Raw genomic sequence first — 23,702 nt, 5'->3', positions numbered from 1 at the left:
AGGTGCCTCGGCCGCGGGACCGGAGGCTGCTCGCTCGCGCTGCTGCCGCCGTCGCCGCCGCCACTACCCGACCTTCCTCTGGACACCCCAGGCCCCTGCTCCCAGAGCAGCAGGGATGGCCGAGGTGTCCGCACCCACAGGCGGCCCTGGGCGCCCGAGGGCGCAAGAAGCGTGAGTGCAGGGCAGTGGCCCAAGCGGAGTGCGGGCACCGGGCGCAGCCCACAGGAGTGACAAATCTCAGAGAAGCACATTATGGGGAAGGGCTCTGGGACATAATAGCAGGTTAATCCCTAGAAGTCTGGGAGAGCTCCGAGCGCTGAGCTGCGCCGCTCTGCGGGCTGGGTTGGAGGCGTGCAGGGACCTGCTTCTGCTTGGGGGGCGGGAGCCAGGCACGGAAAGAGGGAAGGGACCTGGACACTGAGCCTCTGAGAGCCCGAGGTAGGCTCTATCCTGACGTTGGTGTTCCTGGGGCAGGAAGAAACTACTAACAGCCTTCAAAGAAGACAACAGCCGCCACTCACCTCCGTGGCTCTCACCAGAGGAAGAACAGGGTGGTAACCACCGGGGACCTGTCTGTCTCACTTTGACTGGGTCTGCGCTCAGGAGGCTCCCTGAGAAGGGGCAGAAGCTTGCAGAGGGAAGGGGAGGTAAAGGGATGAGCTGCAGTGCACTGGGGTAATAGGCAGGAAGAGGACTGGGACTCCATCCCTCCCCAGTGACACTTCCTCATGCCCCAGGCTTAACCCTGGACCTAGCTCCTCCTGCCCAGAGCTCTGCCCCTAGCAGCTGTGGGCCGACAGTGGGGAGACAAGCCCCAATATTGATCTGAAAAGCATGAGGTGGGAAGGGGGATAGCCGACAGTGTAGCCGGGGTTTCCATGGAGACCGCGGGAGAGGAAAAAATTCTCTCTGCATCAAGACCGAAGAACAAATATCTCCCATGAAATTGCCCCCAGTGTCCAATGGCTGTTGCTATGAGGTCATTGTGGCCGGCCGGGGCCCTGCAGGCTGGAAGGAGTGTGTTCGTTGGGGTCAGAGCCACCCAGGGCTTGGGGGATGGAGGTGATGTGGAATTCTCCCAGCTGTTCAGAGAGCGAGTGACTCCAAGGCATCCCAAAGTGGCTGTGGAGCTTTTGTTTTTCTTGGAGGCTTAATTTGATTAACACTTCAGGAGCAGTGGCAGTGTGTACAGAAACCAGGGCACCACCACCTCCTCCTTCTGCCCCCCTGCAGACTGCCCCTAAGCAGGGCCTGGATCACAGAGCTGTGTTTGGACTTGGGGGAGCCTGGAGTCTCTAGAGCTGGCTCTTAAATACATGGGCTCAGAGCTGGGGTCTCCAGAACAGATCTGAGCAACAGGAAGAACCGGGAGGTGGTCTTCCTGCCCCACACTGACGGCTGTAAGGAGAGAAAAGTGACAATATGAACACATAACTCAGGTCTTCAGGAACATCTCACAATAGACAGGGCTTCAGGACATCTGGCTCCTTCCACTAGAGTCCCTGGGGCCTCTTTCGATTCTTTTATAGATGAGGAAACTGAGGCCCAGGGAGGAAAAGCTACCTGCCAAACTCAGAGTTGAGAACCAAACCCAGGTGTTCTGACTTCCAGGCAGGGACGTCCTACACCTTCCTGAGGCTGCCCCAAAAGAGGTAACCCATGGGGAATTCCAGCAGCTCAGTTCCTGAGCCTACGCCATGGGGGGTGATGAGGAGGGGCAGCCTGGAGGGAGAAGAGGTTGGCAAACCTGTTCTCTGCAACTGTGATGGTTCAGGTTGCCACGAAGCGGGGCTCTGGATGACCCAGCTCACTCCTGCTCCACCCAGGCTTTGAGCCAAGGGTCTCTGCTGAGCCCTGGGCAAAAAGAGCAAGGGGCCTCCCAGGACCCCACACAACCGGAAGGGCTGTGAAGGAGAATACACCCCAGGCACAGCCCCCCACCCCCAAAACCAGGGTTACTGCTATGTATTTATCTTCCTCCATCCCCAGTCAGGGCTTGGAACAGCCCTGGGGGAAATAGGTGTCACAGCATGCCTTACAGGAGCTCAGGGTCTAGCTGAAACGACAGGCTAAAAGCAAAATCATGAATGGGTGGTGGTGTGCACACTACATAGCTCTCAGAGGACAGAGTTGAGCATGAGCAGCAATCACAGAGGGAACTGGCCCTGGAGGCTACAGAATGACATAATAATTATAATCACCCCCACGGTCCTATCTAAATCCTGGCTACATTTAAAATGAGAAGATTGGGGGTCATGGAGGTAGCAGTCGCCCAAAGCCACCTAGCTAGTAAGTGGCAAAGGTGTCTGACCCAAAGCTGCCTCTAGAAGGAACAGCCTCAGGCAGGCAGCTATCCCTCCAGGCATGGTGATAGTGCAGTGTCTTTTCAGAGTCAAGCTAGAGGTCTGGCCCCAAGAGGACGGCTAGCACTGAGGCACAAGGCCTGAGTGTCCTGTCCCCTCCCAGTATCTGGAGACAGGCTTCCATCCAGGGTTGATAGGCTGGCCGGTTGCAGAGCTGGTGCGGTCTATTGTCTCAGGAGGGCGGGTGTCCTGGCAGAGAGGCCAGGTGTCCTGCTATGTGCAGCTGTTGGGTAGGACAGAGCCTGGAGCTGGGAGGGCTCTGCAGCCTGAGGCCTGGGCAAGCCCAGAGAAGCTGGAATCTGTTGATTAGGCTCATGTCTGGCACCAGAAATGAGTTGACAGCTTGTGGCAGCTCCCAAATGGCAAGAGGGCTGCTCAGTCCCTTGGTGGAAGGAAGGTGTGGGCTCTGCCCTCAAAGGACTGCCCTGGCATAGACATGGCTCAGAAATGTTTCTGAATGGCTCCTCTACACAGACAGACACTGCGGCTACACCCAGGAGACCTGGGTTGCAGTCCCAGCTCCATGCCACATGCTGGGCAGCCTTGGCTGGGCCTCTTTCTCCCTCTGGGCCACAATCCATAGCAGTTTTTTCTGAACCCCAAATGGAAGTACTGGGATCAGTAAGGGAATAGACAAGCGCAGGTTTCATTATTGCGGGTTTCTGGGGGAAAGCAGCCGTACCCTGATCAGCACTCCTAGCCAATAGGAGGAGGGAGTCCCTGCAGCACTGTAAGACAGGCCAGTGGAGTGACAGAGAGCTGGGTCCCTGGAAGAGATAGCCTAGAGTCCCATCCCAGCTCTACCACTGCAGTGGAGGGACCTTGGACAGGTGATTCAACCTCTCAGAGCTTCTGTGGCCTCATCTGTAAAATGGTACCCATTGGGACAAATGGTACACAAGGGTGGTTGGGAAGAAAGTGCATGTGTCATGCTGGGCACAGTACCAGGCACGCTGATAGAAATGGTAGCCATGGAAGCTTCTGGAAACTGAAGGCTCTTACCAGTGAGCCACAGAGTTGTCCCTGTCTATAGGGATGATAGAATGGGCCTTTAGGCTGCTCCCTAACTTGTTTATCCCCTACTGTTCTGTCCAGATCCTGTGACCTTACACAGGGAAGAGTGTAGGCCACCACTCCTCTGCTCTTCAGCCAGGGCCCTCAGATCCTGCACACAGCCAGGGACGCCCAGCCTGGCACACAGGCAAACTCTGCTGGCCAGGGGGGTTGTCACTGGGAATACCCTTCAGTGCCAATCGGGGAAGTGAAGGAAGCCACCTTACTGGCTCTGAGTCCCACAAGGATGCATCTTCAGGCCGAGCGCCTGCGCATCTGCTTGCCCAGAGGGGCTGGGTTAACTCCTTTAGCTTCAGGCACTGAGCCTCAGCACTTGGGGCAGCCCCACAAGTGAAGATGTGTCCCTCCCTCCTCTCTAAATAGTAAAAATCTCTATCCTGGGAGCTCCCCCAGTGGCTCTGAGCAGTGAATTACCATCACGAATACATCCATAGCACTTCACAATTTGTACCAGAATTTCTCCCAACCTTGGTACCATTAATATTTAGGGCCAGCTAATTATTTGTTAAGAGTCTATAAGATGTTTAGGGGCACCTTGGGCCTCTACCCATGAGATGCCAGCAGCACACATACTCCCACCTGGTGACAACCAAAATTGTCTGCTGACATTGCCAAATGTGCCGTAGGGAGCAAAAGCACATCCTTATGTTGAGAATGAATGGCTTACAAACCACTTTCACACCCACTATTCTCTTTGAGCCACACATCCTCCCTCCCCCTCGACTTCCAGGAAGGAGTGGGTATGGCTTTCAGCCCCACTTCAGAGGCCCAGAGGGGCAGTGACTTCTCCAAGGAGGCAGGACTTGAACTTGACTTGCTCTCACATGTCCGAGTCTCCGGCTTTCATCCCGTACCGATAGAACGATGTCATGTTATATGTAAGAGCCCAGCAGGGTGGTTCTGCTGCTTTGGGAGGTGGAAGCTAGGGCACGAGGGCTTCTGAGCACCCCCTAGTGCCTGGCACAGGCCTGCCACACAGTGGGTGCTGAGCACCCAGTGGATGAATAAAAGAGGGGCTTGTTCACCTCTAGATGTCAGAGTGGCCATCTTCAAAGACTTCAAGTAGAGGGGAGACTTCCTTCCACTGCCCCAGGGCTCAGGTGATGCTAAAATGTGCCACAGTGGGAATCAGGAAGATGGCTGTCACCCAGCAGATCTGCAGCCCTGCCTCTCCTCCTTGGCCAGGGCAGACGCTCTGAGCCAGGCTGAGCCGTTTTTCACCCCTCCACCAAGCCCCCCTCACCAGGCTCTGCCCTCGGGGTTTGCTCAGGCAGCAGCCACAACCCAGCTGTCTGCTATGGTTTGACTTCTTCCCTCAGCCCTGGATTAGCAATTGAGCAACTCAGCAAGCATCTGACAAGACAGTGCTCCCCAAACCTGTTGAAACTTGCCCAACTCGGGCCCTGTGGGTGCATTTGGAAGGCTGAGCATTTGCACCAAGCTTTCTCCTCTTCTTCCTCCCTCTGGGAGGAGTAGCTTCGGCTGAGCCAAAAGGGAACAGATTGACCAGGGAGTCTCTGGGCCAGGGGTGGGTGACAGCGCCTGCTATTGGCCCCTCTAGTTACCTCTGTACTCACAGCTAGCTTGCAAGGGCCACTGCTGGTTTGCTCAGCAAATGCAGCTGGAAGGTGGAGCTGCGACCCGACCCGCTGTTGCTTTCCAGATTTCCGTAAGAGTTGCCAGGTTTTATCTCTGAGCCCTGAACTGCATCTTCTGTGATTCAGCCAGACCCAGGAGAAGGCTCGCTCCCTGCCGTGACCCCACCAGCTCCCCTTCCCCCCATGTAACCCCTCTCCACCTCCTCCATCTCCCAGCAAACTTGAAAACAAACTTTTTAAAATTCTCCACCAAGCCGAAGCCAAGTCAGAACCCCTGCAGCGGAGAGGACCTGCTCTCCTAAGAGAGAGGAAAGGAGGCAGTTAGAGGAGGGTGGATGCATCCTTGGGAGGGAAGGAAACACACCACGACCACCACCATCACCACCACCACCTCCCGTATTCTTCGAGGGGCCCATTTGTACAGCAGAGAATTACTGATGGCCTAGAGGTTCCTACTGCAACGCTGAAGGGTCCCTTCACTCCTTATTTCTAGCTCTGTTCATGGCACCAGCCCTGTAATCCTCGGATGAGACCCCAGGAAAATTTCCCCCAAAGCTGGAGACAACAAAGTATTCCCCCCTGAATTAGAGGTGCCCTGCTATCCTGGAACCCCAGGCTTGAAGGACAGATCACAGATATCAGGGTCGGGGGAGTTTCCAGGAATGCTGAGCCTCCAGGCAGGGGAATGCGTGTTCCGCTCTCCTCAAACATGTCGGGCACTCACTAGCCTCAGGCACTTTGCAGGGTCACACGGCATATTGATGGTATAGCTGGAGCTCCATCCAGGTCTCTTGACTGTGTTCCCAGAGTGCTACGCACTGCAGACAAGAGCAGATCTGGAGCCCCATTCCCCTAACCAGACATTCTGTAGGAGGTAAGGAGCAACTAGAGCAAGGGAGGAACCAAGGTTTGCCCCCCTGCTCTGGCAGGGATGGGCATGGGGGTCAGCCACAGTATCTGTCAACACTGAACCTTTAGAAGGTCCCTGCGAAGGCCAAGGAACTCACTGGAAATCTGGAACTTCACTCCAGGAAGCTAGCACTGGCTGCAGACAACAGGGCAGCCAGAGTTTCCTTGTCCCACCCGCTCCCCACCCCCAGCCTCCCCCAGCCCAGTCAGGGAGGGCACATCCATGGTTCAGTGGCCATAGGGCATGAAAGGCTCTCTAGGGACGAGGGTTGGGTGGGTCTCTGCAAAGGGGAAGCTCCTGCTGCCAAGTTAGAGGGCAAGGTGAGGTCAGGATGTGCCTTAAACTCGATACCCACTGGCCCCACACTACACCTGCCTCAGGCAGAGAAGGAAAATTCTTACCTCCTGGCATAGCACTGGAGCCATCCAGGCTCAGGTCTGAGTGGCTCCTCCTTTGCCCTGAGACAGCCACCAGCTCCTTGGGGAAAATACAGTGAGACAGGGGTGGGGGGTGGGGGTGCAGGGGCTTCACAAAAGGAAGGGGAGAACCCAGAGCTGCCAGGAGAAGTTTATGGGGCTGAAGCACCAGGATACAGTAAGTCGTGGAAACAGAGAAGCTGAGAGACAGAAATGAGGGTCCCAAGGCTGCTGGGGATGGAGAGAAAAGGGAGTTGGGGTCCTAGGTGACAGAGGGCGGATGAAGGCCCTAAGGCACAGGAGACAGGTGTGGGCCCCATGGAGGAAGTGCACACGGGGCCCAGAGAACTGGGCCTGGACACTGAAGCCTTGGAATCCTGCCAAGGCTGGAAGAAGTGGGACAGAGGTGGCCCTGCTCCACCAGCTACCATGAATGTCTCCAATCCTGCCCCCTTCCCACTGAGTGTCCTCCAGGGCTTTCAGGCCAGTGATAGCACCTCCTTCCAGGACCCCGGCAGCCACAAAGACCACAAGCCAGACCACACTGTCCAGGCAGCCACAGTAGACATCACCCTCCCCGGAATCCCTCCTTCCTGGAAGCACCCAACACCCTCCCTGTGGTTTAGAAGACACAGGGCTCTAAAAAAAAACGCTCCATGGAACAATCAGGCCACCTCACTCAGGTCAGTATCTGGTGATGCCAGCCTCTCCTGCCATCTTTGGAACCTGAGCAGCCAGCCCCCTGCTCAGAAACCAGAATGACTTGTTTTCAAATCCTGCCCACCCTGGCTGGCCACATGGCCTTGAATGTATACTGTTGGGGCTCACCTTCCTCATCTGTAAAGCGGAGGGGAAGACACTGAGTGACCAACCCTGCGTTGCTGTCATAAGGGTATGTTAGGGCCCATGACTGTTGACTGATGGTAAAGGTAACAGAATGGTAATCACCTCCTATTCCCCAAATGGTTTTCACGTCTACTTGCCATGTCTGAGCTTGTCCCAGATGCCAATGCCATGGCCCTTCTCCTGAAAGCACCGTCCCTCACACCCTAGCCCTCAGACAGATGGGTCAGAATCACTAACCCCTTCTCTGATGCCGCAAACTCCACCAGGAGATGCTGTCAACCATCTGCAGTTGGGATGGTGGTGGAAGCCATTCCCCCACTCCCAATGGAAGTGTGTCCCACCCCCAGGTGTACTCAGCCACAGAAAGGTGGGGTCCCAGATCTAATAAGGCACTGAAAGCCCATCCAACAACAAATGAATGGACAGAGCCCAACCAAGGGTGCAGTCTGAGGGGCAGCAGGAGACTTTCATGGAAGGTACCCATCCTAGGCACACTTCATTCATTTAAGCCTCCTGAGATTAGAACTACTACTGCCCCCATTTTATAGATGAACACACTGAGGCTCAGCGATGCTCACTAACTCACCTCAAGTGACAAGGAGACAGGATTCTGATCCAGTACATGTCCTTCCCACACTGCCTGCCATGAGGAAAAATAAGGGTCTCCAAGACCATCCAGGAAATGGCAGGCTACTCAGACCACGGTTAGAGAAACATTCAAAGGTCTGAAATGACGGGGGTGTGGTGAGGATCCTGGGGAACCATAAGAAGTCAGTCCTGGGTGGGGTCTGTGGTCATCCTGCTTCTTCCACCCACCGTGTCCCCCAAGGCAGCTACGCTCAGCAGACACTCAGTTTCCTTCCGCTCTCCCGCCTGCCCACTTGGCCTCCTTCCTCCCTGGTATCACAGGCACAACCACTCCTGAGGAGGCTCTAAATGTGGCCCGGGCAGCAGGGAGGCCAAAGGGAGGGGGCAGAGAGGCCTGGACTGGCATCCCAGCCCCCACCTGGACACTCACAGGGCCAGGGCCCAGGACACTGACCTGCTTGGACTCCCCAGCACTTCTCTTGTTTTGACGGGCAGAGTCAGATCCCAGGAGGAGTCACAGAAGTGGGGATTCTCCTTGAGAAATTTGTATATTTTGTTTTAAAAAGCAAGCAAACCTGGAAAAGCTTGGGACCAGCCCAGCTAATTTTAGTTTCTAATGAAAACAGCAGGTGGCCGAGAGGATCTGATCTCCCTGGCAGGGCCTTGCAGGCTGCAGGCACGGGCGCACAGGGAGGGCCTCTTGGGAGGAGCCTGAAGGACCTGCAGCCCCCATTTGAGACCAGGGCACGAGCTATTGGGCTGGCTGCACAGCAGGGGCAGCCTGGACTGGCAGGGTAACCTGATCAATGGCACGGCCATGGCTGGAGTCCTGCATGGCCAGGGCAGCAGGTGGCAAATTGCTAAGCCTATACTCAGCGGCACCAGGAAGAAGCCTAAAGTAGGGCAGTGCAAGCAACCAGAACAGAAGAAGACAAAGTGATGGTTGGGGCTCCCGTAGGACTCCAGATCGGCAGCAGCCACATCCAACAGGCCCTGGCTTGATATCCCCCAGAACTGGCCTTGCAATCAGTATCTGAGCCCAGCCCAGCTCCAGGGGTAGCGAGTGCCACACATATCTTGGAGGGAAAGGCTGAGCCACCACAGAGGGGACAGGACTCCCAAAGCCCTCAGGACCAGTTGGGCTCAGCCCTCAGCAGGCCCTCATCTTCCCAGACTCCTGTTCTTCCTTGCCAGTAGATAAGCAGAGGTGACCTCATCAGAACAAAGCCATGAACCATTCTGAAAATTCTTGTTTAACTTTTGGTATTGGGAAATTGAACCCTAGGCCTTCATATTAGTCCTTACTAGTCCTTTTTATTCTTTAGTTTGAGACAAGATCTGGCTAAGTTGCCCAGGCAGGACTCAAACTTGCAATCCTCCTATCTCAGCCTCCCAAGGGCTGCAATTACAGGTGTGCACCACTGTGCCTGCCTGCAAGCATTTACTGAACACTTCTACACATGGTACACTGCATGAGGCCTGACATGTTACACAGTAGGATGCCAGCCCCCCAACCATCTAGCAGGGCAGATCCACAACCAGGTACAGGGAAAAGAGGGTTGAGGCAAAGCTGCTTGCTGCTCACTAAGGGACTGTGCAACCTTGCAACTCCTTGAGGGACTTTGTTTCACCTCTGTGGGCTTTGGTCTGCTTGTCTATAAATAATGCCAGGCACCAGCCAGATAGCAGGACAAGCCAATGGGAACCCTGCAGCCCAAGGCCCATGATGCCTGGGGTCCCAACTCTGCAGCCTGTGCGTCTGCTCCCATTTGTCCACCTAGACAAAGCCCTAGGGTCGGGAGGGAAGGGGAGCCTCCCAGGCACAGAAGGGGCAACTGCTGTGCCAGGCAAAGGCAAGGGCTGGCTGGTGGGCAATGGTGCTGCCAGAAGCAGTTTCTCTTCTTCTTCCTGGACACTACCCCAGTGACTCACGGCCATGGCAGCCTAGCAGCTCCCCTATACCCTGCTGTTGTTGGTTCAGCCAGTTTCCCCACTGTGCTCCAAGCCTAGGAGAAGAACGTGTGTTACATTGGGCCCTCCTCTGCCTGGGTAAGGTCTCTATCTACAAGCCTGGCATGGGACCAAGTGGCCTTGGAGGCCTGGACAGTGCTTATATCTCCCAGTAGGAAGACCACAGATTTCAACAGCAAGAAAGGCCATATAGACTTACCTATTTATTGTACCCATGAAGAGACAGGCTCCCAATGGGGAGAAGGCGTGTCCCGGTCACAGTGGGCTGGGGGCTCAGCCAGCCTCCCTAGCCTGCTCCTCCTCCCAGAGAACCTCCACCCGTGAATGCCTTCCTTCACCAGAGGCCAGGGCTCTGCATGGCCAGACCTAGCCCTCTTGTCTGGGCATAGAAGGAACAGAGAGCGACGTGGGGACAGGCCAGTTCTGTGCCCCCATCACAGACAGAATAAAGGCTCCCATCCTGTTCCAAAGTCCAAACCTGGGTGAGAGCAGGAAAAGATCCAATGTTAGACTTCACTCCTGTCCCCCCTCCAAAGGACACCTATGGCCTCCCAAACATGGACCTGGCCCACCGCCAGTAGCTGAGCTCTTGGTGCCCCCTGCAGGCCAAGAGCAACATGTGGGACTGGTTCTGTAGGAGACCCCTTCCCCTAGCAGCTAAAGCAGGGAGCAGCAAAGAGGAGCCCAGGAGCCTGTCATCCCATCACTACCAGATGCACTCTCCTCCTGCCTCTTCTTCCACCCTGTCTCCCCTCCCCAGCCAGGACACTACCAGACTCTGGGCAGGACCTGGTAGAGAGAAACTGGGGGACTGGAGAGAGGCCTTGGGAGACCAGGAATGCAGGGAGGCAAAGGGAAGCTGAACTGCCTGGCTCTGAGGCCACCTCCCTCCCCCTCAGCCACCTGCCGCCAGGAAAGGGAGAGATCGTCGCAGTTACCAGGTTCTTAGCACGTGTTCCATGAGTGCAGACATGCCACCAACCCAATCACATTCATTCCTCACAGCAGCCCTCTAGGGTCAGAGCCACAGCCAGGGGCAAAGGAGACTTGTCCCAGGACTGATGCCACAGTGAGGACAGTGGTGTCCCAGAATGAGGCCCCTTGGGTTCAGAGGAAAAAACCACTAATGCTTCTTAAAACTCCTCTCCAGGGCAGTGGCTTTCCAGCTGAGCCTGGGGACAGGTCCAAAACTCAGATGCACACCAAGCCCCACCTAAAATGGGCCCAGGCACCTGCCCTTTCCACAGACCCCTGCAGATGTTTCTGATGCACAGCCAGATTGGAGAATTATCACTCTGTTCCCACCACATGCCTGACCAATAGAACCTGGCTGCTGTCTGAACACTTCCTGGTATAGGGAGGAGGCTGAGGACACCTTGGCTGATAACTTCAGGCTGAGGGAACCCAGTCCTGGGAGCCTTTGTCCAAACTGTCAGTTCCAGTCCTTGAATCACATAAAAGAAAACTGTCACAAGGCTGTGAAGTCAACAAAATTAGGTTCAAATCCATTCCACCTCTTGCTGGGTATGCAACCTTGCACACAAGGCAAATTACTTGTCTGTGCCTCCATTTCCTTCTCTTTTAAAAGGGGATCCATAGGCTTGCTGAGAGGATTTAAGGCAATGATGTACTTAGCACAGTCCTGATTAGGTTTTGTAATAACAAAACTTAAGCAACCCTTATTACCATCAAGTGTCCTTTTTTTTTTAATGGTACTGGGGATCGAACTCAGGACCTTGTGCTTGCCAGGCAGGCACTTGTGCCACTGAGCTATATCCCCAGCGCCAATTGTACATATTTTAATAGGACTATCTATGTACTTTTTCTTTTCTTTTTTGGTATCAGGAACTGAACTCAGGACCCTGTGCTTGCCAGGCAGGCATTTATGCTGCTTTGCTATATCCCTAGCCCTCTATGTACTTCTTGACTTGGCCAGCATTCATTCGTTTATTCAGTGGCTAGCTCCTGCCTCATTTTCTCAGGCCCTGTGTCAGACTTTACACACAGATCACAGCCCCTGAGGCTAGGGGAGGCAGGCAGGACCAGTGGCAGGGACAGGCAACACCCAGAGCCCCAGTGTAGAAAGAGGAAGGTGAGGCACTGGGCCAGATCTGCATGGCTTCCGTCCCTGTCCTCAGGTACCTGGCCAAGCTGTCCTCAGTGGGGAGCATCTCGGAGGAGGAGACGTGCGAAAAGCTCAAGGGCCTGATCCAGAGGCAGGTACAGATGTGCAAGAGGAACCTGGAGGTGATGGACTCAGTGCGCCGCGGCGCTCAGCTGGCCATCGAGGAGTGCCAGTACCAGTTTCGGAACCGGCGCTGGAACTGCTCCACACTCGATTCCCTGCCTGTCTTTGGCAAGGTGGTGACGCAAGGTGAGGGGGCATACAAGAGCTGCAGGACACCAGGGTGTGGGTCCTGGCCAGGGAATGACACCCTCATGAATGGCCAGAGGAGTCTAAGTCTGAAGCAGAAACAATGCTGGGCCAAAGCAAGGGGATGAAGAAGGCAGCAAGAGCACTGGATAGGTTGATCAGGTGGAGGTGAATCCCAGATGGGACCATCCAAGGAGACTCCTGCTGCCTGGAGTGTGTTCTAGTTCCAGAGCTTGTCTCAGGGGAGTATGAGCAGGAACTACAGTCCTTGTTTTACAGAGGAAAATGAGTTTCAGGAGGGGGACAAGACTGAACTTTCTTGGGGTCCTCAGAGCAGGGGAAAACAGATTCAGGCATCAGACCTGGGCTCCCGACCCTCAGGCCAGTGCTCTTCCCACCTTAGCTTCAGCCCATTTCACTGATTTGCACATCTGACAAGCCCTGAAGAGCACCTCTAGGACGGCCAACCCTGAGACACAGCTCCTGTCCTCTTGGGCACACAGGCTGGTGGGCAGAGAGGAGAGTCAGCAACCATCGCACAACAGGAACAGTGGCTTACACACCTATGGCACCAACAATGGACCAGACACTGCTTAAGTGTTGAAAGTAACAAACTCATTGGCCCTTCTGCGACTCTCACAGGCTTCCATACTGCATATGAGGAAAGTAAGGCACACAGAGGTGAAGTCACTAGCCCAAGACCACAGAACTAGAAAGGTGCAGAGCCAGGACTTGAACCCAGGCATCCTGCTGCAGGGTCTGTATTCTTCTTACTCATGACACACAGGACAGGAAGTTGAAAACCTCCCCTGGGTAGGGCTGGCGCTTCCCAAGAAGGTAGGTTCTTCATTGAGACCAGAAATGTGAGGGGGTACTAAGCCAGAGAGAGGAGCCAGGGTGCAGAGAAGCTTCTGTCAAACTGAGGGTTCCTTGAGAGGCACCACTTCAAGGAAGCGCTCTCATAGCTGCCTCTTTTTCTTTTGCCTGAGCATGAGGCTGACACTTCTCAGCAACCCACAGTCGACAGGACCCTCGACTTCCTCAGGCTGCAGGAAGGGGTTGCCTGGGCCAACCTTTGTCTTGGCACCTAAGCACCTGGATAACCAGGGTTGCTGGGCTAGTGGCAAACCATTTGGATGTTGCTGGAAACCAACTGTGAGAGAAATTTGGAAGCCATTCTCCTGTGAGCTGGTAGGGGCCAAAAAGATACGATCATGCTTGGCACTGCTGAACATTACTGCTCTGGAAAAGCAGCAGAGACCCAGCGAGCATTCTGGCAGCAGAGAATCTCCTGGCATGAAGGTGTCACTGCCCAGGACCCAATGATGCCAGGCTAGTGAGGCCTAGGAGCCAGCCTCATATAGAGTAGACCTTGACCTTAGAAACTCCCTTGCCACCATGGGTATTCAAGGAGTGTGTTTTGGACAGCGTGGTGGATATATCCACAGGTTTCACATGCCAGGTGTGTCAAACCTCTTCTCAACCAGTTCTCTCTGGGCCATTCCCTCTGGGCTCTTTGTCTATACTTGGGTGGGAGGGTTGTCCTCTTTTTTTATAACTTTCTAAATACCATTTCAAACTTATAGAGAAGTTAGGAATTCCTGTGTATGTTGTTAGACTTATCAACTGCTTACATTTAACCCATTTGCCTATCATATATACATATATATGTATACACACATACATATTTTGGCCCCAAACACCTGTGTTCACACTGCTTCAATGCACCTTTCAGACTGAAGAGTGATATCTCCCTGCCTGGCTCCCACTCGTCCATCACAGAGTCCTCAGGTCATCCAGGGTGAGGGTGACAGCTCATTTACCTGTTTCCTGGCACGCAGCCAAGCCTGGCATAGACAGTCAGTGGATGTCATCTAATAATGGAAAGCAAGTTGGGGAAAAGACTTGAAGGGGCAAAGGTGAAGCATATGTCAGTACTGGCCAGAAGTCAGCAGAGGTCCTCAGGACCCCATCGGGAGTGCCCTCCTCACCTGTGGGCAGAAGGGACCTAGCCCTGGTCAGCTAGTTCTGGGGACAGAAGAACACTGCCAGGCCTGTGGAAGCTGCTCTGGACCAAAGCTTGTTCAAGTGACTGGTCCCCTTGGAGCTAAGATCAGGCTGGCCACAGCAGACAAGTGCCAGTCACATTTGGGAGACAAATCTGAGGTCTTCCACTCACCAAACACCTCCCTTTTGTATCTGGTTTTCTTCCATGGAAAAATTCCTCTTGGAACTTTAAATGGTCCCCACTGAGCAAGAGGAAAAGGGATTTGTCCATCTCCAGATTGAGAGCAAAGCAAAGCCAGGGACTACTGACCAGACAGCATAGGCAAGCAGACTTTGGGCAGGTGACTTCATTTCTGAGCCTCAGGATCCACACCTGCCACAGGCTTACCTCATAGGGCTATTACCAAGATTCAGTGACACAATGCGTGGGAAGTCCTTCATATATGCCCTATGCCCTGACCCAAGAAGAGTGACCTGTCCTTACCAGTGGCTGCCATCTGCAACAACTGCCAGTCTGGACAGGCCTCTTGTCCTGCCACTCTGAGAAGTGGGGGTCCTGGCAGGCGGCTGCATATATGAGCAGCCTGGCTGGGGTCATGGCCTTATGCACAAAAAAGGTAGCCCTAACAGATTCCACCCTGGATAAAAAAAAAAAAAAAAGAAAAAAAAAAAGAACCTCCATTTGTTAAGAGCCTATAGTGTGCTCTCTTGCCTCAGATCATTCTTGTGATGGCTCTGAGCCTGTGATGTGGTTCCCGTGTCCCAGCTGAGGAGGGACTCTTAGGGAGCAGAAGGTGGTACTGCACCTAGGTCCTGGACCTACCCGCTCTTTGCCATGAGATCTTGGGCAAGGTCTATACCCTCTACAAACCACAGTATCCTCTTTCCTATAAAATGAGGACATACTGGGTGTGGTGGTACATGCCTGTGATCCAGCACTCGGGAGGCTGAGGTAGAAGGATCACTGCAAATTCAAAGCCAGCCTGGGCTACAAAGTGAGTTCAAGGCCAGCCTTCAGAGAGATGATGCCTATCAAGGGCTGCCTGACTTCCACAGTGCTGGAGGTGAAGGATACAGTCTCCTATTGTCAGCACTGCGCAAAGTCTCACAGTCCCCAAACCCCCAAGCAGTGCAGGCAACCCCTACTCATGGCCTACACAGAGGATAGATGGAGAAAGAGTGAAAGGGAACGGTCCTGAGTTTTGATTCCCAGTACCAAAAAAAAAGTGATAAATGATTAGGCCAGTATGTAATTTAAGGCCAAGCTATGTGCTCTAGGCTGAAAAAACTACCAGCAACTTGATAAAGATGGTGTTCATGGCAGGCAGGAAAGCAAGAATGTGGCGGTTCTTCGCTCAGGAGACATTAAGAGCCAGATGAGGGATGTCTCCTGTCTTACAGTACCTACACACACTGCGTATCAGTAAGCACATGCTGCGTGAATGGAAAGGTCTGAGGATGAGAGGGAGGCGGTGGAACTTGGCAGAGTTGTACTGGGTCTCAAGGTGGGCCAGCCTGAGCAAGGTGGGGAGAACAGTAAAGGTGAGTCATGCTTTCCTCCATTGGACAATGCCAAGCCTCCTCCTGCCACTATCACTTCTGGCAGTGACCTTGATCAAGTTCCAGGGCTTGAGCCGGAGGCCCCTGCAGGCTCTGACTGCTATGGCTAGGAGGCAGTGTGGTGTACTGGCTGTAGCAAAGTGAGGTTCAAATCCAGGCCCATGTGTCACCCCCATCTATATCACCTTCCTGACCATCTCAGCAGGCTGGACTTAAGTAAATCCTCCTCAGTTCCAGGTGGAGCCTCACAAAAACCTGTGCTCTCTTGCTTCTATCCGTAGTATTGGTATCATGTTGGACCAGGAAGGTAGGAACACTCTCTTCTTCCCAGAGACCTCTCTGGCCAGCCTTTCAAAGCCATCAGATAAATTGTAACTCTGAGGAAGATGTACTCCAAAAACACTCCTGACTGGGAGTTCTTGCAGGCTGCAGAGGCCACACAAACACAAGACAAGTGCAAGATAGAACTGCCCAGCTGGGCGTGGTGGTGCACGCCTGTAACCCCAGCATTTGGGAGGCTGAGGCAGAGGATTGCCATGAGTTTGAGGCCAGCCTGGGCCAGAAAGTGAGGAGTTCAAGGCCAGCCTGAACTGCCTAGTGAAACCCTGCCTCAAAAGACCCAGAGAGAGAGAGAGAGAGAGACAGACAGACAGACAGACAGACAGAGACACAGAGAGAGAGACAGAGAGAGACAGAGACAGAGACAGAGACAGAGACAGAGACAGAGAAAGAGAAGAAAGATAAAACCATACATGATCTGATTCTGGTAACACAGGGTAGGCTGGCCAGCTAGAGACTCTAGAGTCCCAGGAAGACATGACAGTGGGATGGAATACAGGGGGCACATGAGGGCCTGGCCTGCTGAGGTAGCACTACTATCTCCATGGTACAACTGAGGAGTCCAGACTCAGGAAAGTCGCATCACAAATGAGCGATGGCTTTGTCTGGCCCAAAGACTTTTCCTGTTTCCTCATCCTACACTCTCTCTTAAACCCAGAGGCTTCCTCAAAATGGTTTTCCTCAGACCAGTTTGTCTGTCCCTTCTTCCCTTGGATTCCCACTGCCCAGGGCATCAGCAGCCCTTGGCTTCCTTGCTGGTCCAACTCAGTTTTAGCTGGTTCTCCCCTGAACACTCTGCCTTCCGAATGTCCTTCCTTCCAACATCTGGGCAGACACTCATGTGCTCCACAGAGCCCAAACCTAGAGTCAGGTGGTCTCAGTTCCAGTTCCCACTTGGCCATTCACTGCTGAGGGACCAGGCAAGCCACTGGGCTGCACATTTTTTATCTTCAGAGCAGGGCTGGAGAGTGCTGATTGCTAAGGTTGTCATGGGCCCTGGCCAGCATGCGGAAAGGCCCTGGCATGCAATCCCTCCCACAGAAAGAACTATTAGATATGCAGGATCCTTCTGCATCCCCAGCCCCAGGCAGACTCAGTCCCTTGGAAGAGGTGACATTAAGGCCGGACCCAGAGGACTCAGACCTGGTGTCAGGACAGGGGGCTCTGGGAAGCAATCACAGTAGACAGAAGCTGGGTATAACACAAAAGTAAATGGCTGTAAAAGAAAAGAAGGCTGCAGGCTAGAGCTGGAACCTGAGGGCTCTGCCTTACCCAGGCCTAGGAGAGGACAAAGCAAAGATGTACACCTCCTGCAGCAGCAATAGGCACAGCATCTGCCACTTCACTGGGGAATCCCCACTCCTGCACTCCTGTACCCCAATGCCTTTTCTAGATCTGAATAGCCTCTGGGGAGAGTAGCCCTGTTAGGATTTCCACTAGCACACAGGGCTCCAACCTGGTTCTCTGGGCAGAGGTGAAGAGGTACCAGAGGCTACAGCACTGGAGCTGAAGGCTGGAGGAGCCATGCCATAGGCTTCAGGCACAGCAGCATAACCATACCTTCCAGGCCAACTGCTCACCACACCCTGGTAAAAACCCCATGAGAAACCTGGGCTTATCCTACAGTACATGAGATTTTGCGCAGACCCAAGGAAACCCTCCTTGGCTTCATACACAGGAGGTGCAAGGAAATGAAGTGCATGTGTATTTCCAGAACCTAAGGCCTCTGTGGGACTCAACAATGTCAAGAAGCAAGCTCTGGAGCCAGGATGCCCTGAGTTCAACTTCTGGCTTCACCACCTCCTGGCTGGGTACTGTGGACAAGGCACTACTCAATGCCTGTTTCTTCATCTGTAAAAGGAGGGTTAAAAGGATCTACTTCCTAGAGTTGTTGTGCAGAGTATATAAAAGAATATAGGTGAAGTGCTTAGTGTACACAGTAAGTTCTCTGAAGTTCTCTTTAGCTTTTGCCATTACCTTCTCGCCAGAGTTTCTTCCTTCAAGGCTACTCTCAAGTTTAGGATTTGGTACATTTTCCCCTCTGAGGACAGGGCAAGGGAACCTGGGGCCCCAGCCAATGGATGACGGTTCAGAGAATGAAGCACCCGTCTCCTGAACAACCTCACAGGGAGACCTGCATCCCAAGGACCACTAACACTTAGGAACAGAGGTCAGCCCAGAGCTGGGGTTCAGCCAGGAGTTGCCTGAGAGCCAAAAGAACCACAGGAGGAAGGACCATGAAAGGCCAAGGGCTGAAGTCCCATCATCCCCATCTCCTACTCTGATTTCCCTTCCCCTTTGGTCTTTGGGGCAAAGATTTGTGCTGGTTCAGGCCTGGAAATACCAGAAATACCAAAAACTGAAGTCGTCTCTCTTCGGGCTGCCACAGCATAAAACCAACCAACATGATCCTGCTATTAACCTCAGTTAACTTGGAGAAGATTCCATCTTAGGCTGTCAAGGCTCCATTGCTCCAGCCAAGGCTCCCTAATGCTGGCCCAAAATGCCAAAGCTAGGGCAGAGAGTGGGCAGTGGAGAGGGTGGTATGGGTACCCCCAGCTCAAGGACTACACCAAGAACAGGCCGTCCTGAGTGGTTGGGGCTGAGCTGCCTCTCCCCCAAGCGCTCAGCTTGTTCTGCCTCTGTATACAGACACAGGGACACAGGAGGGATTGTTTCTCTCTGACCACGGTGACTGCTCCCTGAGGCAGCTGGGAGTACAGACCTGGGTGTCACAGAGGTAACTGCCAACCACAGGACCAAAGCCTAACCCGCCACTCATGGACACAGACCCTCTAGCCAGAGACAGAAGGACAGTCACAGCACACAGAAGCCCTCACAGGGCCTAGAAGAGGAGCAGAGCCTACTGTCTGGTCGCATACCCAGCCGACCAAGCGCATGCTGCTCACACACTACCCCACCTCACCCCTAGAAAGACACTTCTGCAGCTACAGCACAGCTCCTAGGATAAAAACATCTATTCAGGGAGGGAAGAGGGCCGGCACCAAAATAGAATTGCAGAGCAGTCATGGTTAAAGGAGGCAGGCAGACTTTACTGGAGTACTGGTCCTGCAGCCTCCTGGCTGTGTAACCAGAACCAAATCCTTCTACCCCTCAGTGAGACGGGTACAGATAAAAGTTGGTGGGGGTGGAGGGCACCCAATCATCAGTAGGAGGAGTTAAGTACTAGAGCTGTTGCTATTATGGTTTAAAGTCGTAAGAAGGCAAGACACATTCAGCAACGGCCCCAGCCTCTGAGAAAGGGCCAGGCAAGGTCATCAGGGCAGCCCCTCAGAGCCCAAAGGAACCGGGTGGGGAACAGGCCTAAAGGGAGCCAGATCTGGGGTTGCAGTCCAGGTCTGCAGTTGCACATCTCTGTAGCATTGGTAAATCAGCCCACCTCACCAAACTGCTTTGTCTTCAATAAAAATGTCATGACCACCACTCGTCTTCAGAACTTGTGAGAACAGTGACCCATGGGAACTGAGAGCACAGGCCCTGAAGCCAGGCCATCTGCTGGCTCAGCCACATGCTCCATGACAAAACACCTCACCTCTCTAAGATGGTGTGACAGGACTTGCCTGGTAGGGCTGCTGGGAGGATAAGCTGGTCCACACAAATGGAGTAGGCAGTGCTGGGGGCACAGTGAGATCCACTCCACCCTGTGCCTGGCTCACTCATTTGCCTCCAACATTCAGCAGGCCCCTTGTGTCCCTACTTCTCCACAAAAGACCCAGTCCTACCCTCCCTCTGCCTCCCACAGGGACTCGGGAGGCGGCCTTTGTGTATGCCATCTCTTCAGCAGGTGTGGCCTTTGCAGTAACACGGGCGTGTAGCAGTGGGGAGCTGGAAAAGTGTGGCTGTGACCGGACGGTACATGGGGTCAGCCCTCAGGGTAAGAGCAGGAGTGGTAAGAAGGGAGGGCAGGGTCCTGGGGTCCTGGCCCACACACACTGTGGCCCTCTCTTTGCTCTCTGCACCTCAGGCTTCCAGTGGTCAGGATGCTCGGACAACATTGCCTATGGTGTAGCCTTCTCACAGTCGTTTGTGGATGTGCGGGAAAGAAGCAAGGGGGCCTCATCCAGCCGGGCCCTCATGAACCTCCACAACAACGAGGCTGGAAGGAAGGTAGTGTGCACCACCCCCAGCCCTCAGCACCAAGGTATGAGCAGCAGGCAGGGTCCCAGAAACATTCCCTGCCACACAGCCCTTAGAAGTGTCATTTGGGCCCTCACCAGCACCACATACCTCCCTAGGTCAGTGACGTATGGAACAGGACAGGGTGGGATGAAGGTGTAACATAGCCAGCATACATGGTCCCATCTATACATGTATATGTGCATGTGTGTGCACACCCCAAACAAGTAGCACAGCTGGGAGGTAACCCTGTCACCCATAGGTCATGTGCTTTACTGTGACACCTTCTGCCTTCTCTGTCTACTCCTGAGGGTCCCATGATGGTTACGTGCCGAGGATTTCTCCCCATCACAGCACCTCTCACTAACTGTTGGGTATAACACTGCCCCTTAGTGGCAGTCCTCTAAGTGCCCAAATGCCAGAACAGCAGCATCTTGTTCATCTGTCCCAAGCACTGCTTACCAGCCCAGCACAGCATACAGTAGGTGTTTAACACAGAGGAAGCGTGACAGTGAACCCTTCTGACTCTGCAGCACAAGCCCCTAGAGACCCCAATTCTGTTGTCCCACCCCAACCCAGGAGCCCCTCCACAGCTTCCACTGATGGCAGCTCTCCCCACCCCTCCCCACAGGCCATCCTGTCCCACATGCGGGTGGAGTGCAAGTGCCACGGGGTATCAGGCTCCTGTGAGGTAAAGACGTGCTGGCGAGCTGTGCCGCCCTTCCGCCAGGTGGGCCACGCACTGAAGGAGAAATTCGACGGTGCCACTGAGGTGGAGCCACGCCGTGTGGGCTCTTCCAGGGCACTGGTACCACGCAATGCGCAGTTCAAGCCGCATACGGACGAGGACTTGGTGTACTTGGAGCCCAGCCCAGATTTCTGTGAGCAGGACATACGCAGCGGTGTGCTGGGCACCAGGGGCCGCACATGCAACAAGACATCCAAGGCCATTGATGGCTGTGAGCTGCTGTGCTGTGGCCGCGGCTTCCACACGGCTCAGGTAGAGCTGGCTGAACGCTGCAGCTGCAAATTCCACTGGTGCTGCTTCGTCAAGTGCCGGCAATGCCAGCGGCTTGTAGAATTGCACACGTGCCGGTGACTGCACACAGCCTGTGCCAACAACCATCTAAGTGGCCCAGGGAAGGCCAGTAATTTAAAGTCTCCCACCACCTATCCCCCCAGAGATACTGGTTGTATTTTTTGTTTTGGTTTGGTTTTTGGGTCCTCATGTTATTTATTGCCAAAACCAGGCAGGCAACCCCAAGGGCACTAACTGGGGCTTCCCTAAAGCCTGAGCCTTTCTGGCTGCCACTGACCAAAGGGCCTTTGCTTATGCCTCTGGCTGTTCACAGATGATCATAGCTGACCACTCATTTGTTATCTGTGTCCATTTTTCTACTTTCAGATGTAATGTGGGTAATGAGGAACGTTAACAGCCACAGGGCTACTGATGCTGCCATCTAGGGACACAAGTAACGTTATGGCAGGGAAAGTAAGTACAATCTTGATGGAAATCACACTGCCTGGAAAAAAGAGCTCACACTCTTCACCCCACACATACACAGGGTCCCAACGTGAACCTGTAGCCTTGTCTCCCACTCCTGGAAAGAGAATGGGCAGTTTCCAGGGCAAAGGTGAAGGGTTCATTTCTGTCCTCACATGGGCAGGTGGATATTCAACCTCTGTGAGGCCTTCCAAGCAGGAAGTGCAGGTGAAGTTCAGACAAAAGAAGGCTACACTACAGTCCTGCCCTGGAGCCCAGCCGGCTCCAGCTTGACCCCTCTGGAGGGGAAACTCCCCACCCCCTAGGCCCTCCTGGGCAGGTTTAGGCTGCCATCCTGGATCAGACCTGCCCTGGGCCTTTGCAGTCATGTCCCTGTGTGCATCATCCCCATAGGGCTGTCCTCACTGAAAGTGAAAATGGAAATCTCAAGATCTTACACATACCACAGGACAGGGCCATGCAGTGAAAGTCTTCACCATCTCACTAAAACAATTTATCCACAAATACTGAGTCCCAGGCCCTGCACTAAGGCATTTGCTGGCCTCTCTGCCACTCCTTCTTGGCTCCTGTATCCAAAAGCACGGACACTGCAGGTCTCCTTGGGTCTTATCTGTGGGAATAGAGTTCTGGCTGGAAGAAAAAGGACAAGGAAGAAGCAGGAGCCAGAGACCACAGGCTGGGCTGGAACCCATGTGGTGGCTGAGGAAGAGCAGGCTCTGAGGCAGAGCTGAACAGCTAGAAGGCTGACTAGTAAGGTCTCAGCAGCTGAGATACTACATCCCACGGCCTCCAGGTACCGCAAGTATTGCAAAAGATTCCCTGAGACACTAGCAGCCAAGACCTGATCCTGTGCAGCAGCCAAAACAGGTACCCAGCAGACTTCCCTGAACAAGACACACAAAAACTCAACTGCTTCTCTGCCGGGCTCCCAACCACCAGAGCACTGTCAGCTTGGTCTCTAAGCTACAGGTCTGAGGGCTTGAGCTCTGGGGGAGTCCCCATTTGGTCTAACCTCTTGTATCCTGGTTCACCGTCTCAATACAAATTCCCAGATTTGGCACAGGGGCTCAGGCCTACAGAAACTCTCCTCCAGGCTCTGTGGTTTATGCCTCTGGTGTTGGCTCTGTCATGAAGAGGGTCAACACCCTTGGCCCCCAGCCACGCTCTCTGCTCAATGTCCATCCAAGGAGGAGGCCAAAACCAAGTGAGATGCTGCAGCCACATTCAAATGTGGGGATAATCTTGGCACAGGCTGGCTCTGATGTGGATGAAAGCTGAGCTGACCAAGGGTTCCCACAGCTGCCCAGCTGGGCCTATTACTCCTCTGGTGGACTTGGTACAGCTGCCTGCTCCATGCCAGGGAAAACACTATCCCTCACTGACAGAGCCAGACACAGACAAGTGACCACTAGAGACCACCCCCTCCACAGGCACAGTTGAGCCACTCTCCCCTACCCAGAGAAGCAGTCCAAGCTGCTTGGTGGTTTGATGGGCACTGCCCTAGGAAATAGGGAGAAGGTATGTGCCTGATCATAGGCTTCACAGTCCCACCTGCCAGGGAGTGCCTCAAAGCAGATCAGTCCTCCTGGGGTTCTGAAGGTTGGGGGTCTAGGTCAATCAAACCACATTCTAGGAACCAATACTGAGGCCTATGGGTATAGCCAGTACTGCCAAGGCCAATGGAATCCACAGCCACAGAAAAAAGCTACATGCTCAGCTGCAAACTATCTTAAATTAAAAAAATAATAGTAACTGGCCAAAGTATGGCATACCCTGTCCTCTCTTGCCTGCACACAGGTCTGGAAACTGGCCAGAACTGTTCCCCACTATTCCTGTCCCAAGGCAAAAGTGAGGTCCTCTGAGGCCTAGGGCTGGATAAACCCTAACTCTGGATGCTGCTACCCATTCTGCTACCCTATCCCATCCTCCAACTTTTATACTAGGCTTCTTGCCATTGTGACATCCCTATGACATAGTCTGATGCACGATAAAATGATTATTTCTTTATCTGGCAA

General features: G+C 53.8%; 1 protein-coding gene and 1 long non-coding RNA gene across 3 annotated transcripts in view; one reads left to right on the top strand and one right to left on the bottom strand.

Annotated features, from left to right (window-relative positions):
- Wnt4 (wingless-type MMTV integration site family, member 4) overlaps positions 1-23,702 on the top strand; it is a 25,295-nt gene extending 1,593 nt beyond the window's left edge. Inside the window, exons 2-5 of the mRNA XM_005394734.2 lie at positions 11,905-12,140; positions 19,810-19,941; positions 20,032-20,174; positions 20,815-23,702. Coding sequence (XP_005394791.1) covers positions 11,993-12,140; positions 19,810-19,941; positions 20,032-20,174; positions 20,815-21,282 — 891 coding nt within the window. The 5' untranslated portion in view covers positions 11,905-11,992 and the 3' untranslated portion in view covers positions 21,283-23,702. The remainder of the gene's footprint in view (positions 1-11,904; positions 12,141-19,809; positions 19,942-20,031; positions 20,175-20,814) is intronic.
- Positions 14-10,238, bottom strand: LOC102006201. Of its 2 annotated transcripts, XR_262638.2 has the most exons (6): positions 9,966-10,238; positions 8,250-8,329; positions 7,794-7,847; positions 6,347-6,422; positions 1,748-5,853; positions 14-1,398 (listed from the first exon to the last, which is right to left on the bottom strand). It is a non-coding gene; the product is annotated as an uncharacterized LOC102006201 (long non-coding RNA). The 2 variants fall into 2 exon arrangements; XR_262639.2 differs by having other exon boundaries at positions 14-5,853.

The sequence above is a fragment of the Chinchilla lanigera genome, unplaced genomic scaffold (genome assembly GCF_000276665.1).
Source record: "Chinchilla lanigera isolate Chin_1 unplaced genomic scaffold, ChiLan1.0 scaffold00051, whole genome shotgun sequence".
Taxonomy (NCBI): domain Eukaryota; kingdom Metazoa; phylum Chordata; class Mammalia; order Rodentia; family Chinchillidae; genus Chinchilla; species Chinchilla lanigera.
This window is presented reverse-complemented; position numbering and strand designations above follow the sequence as displayed.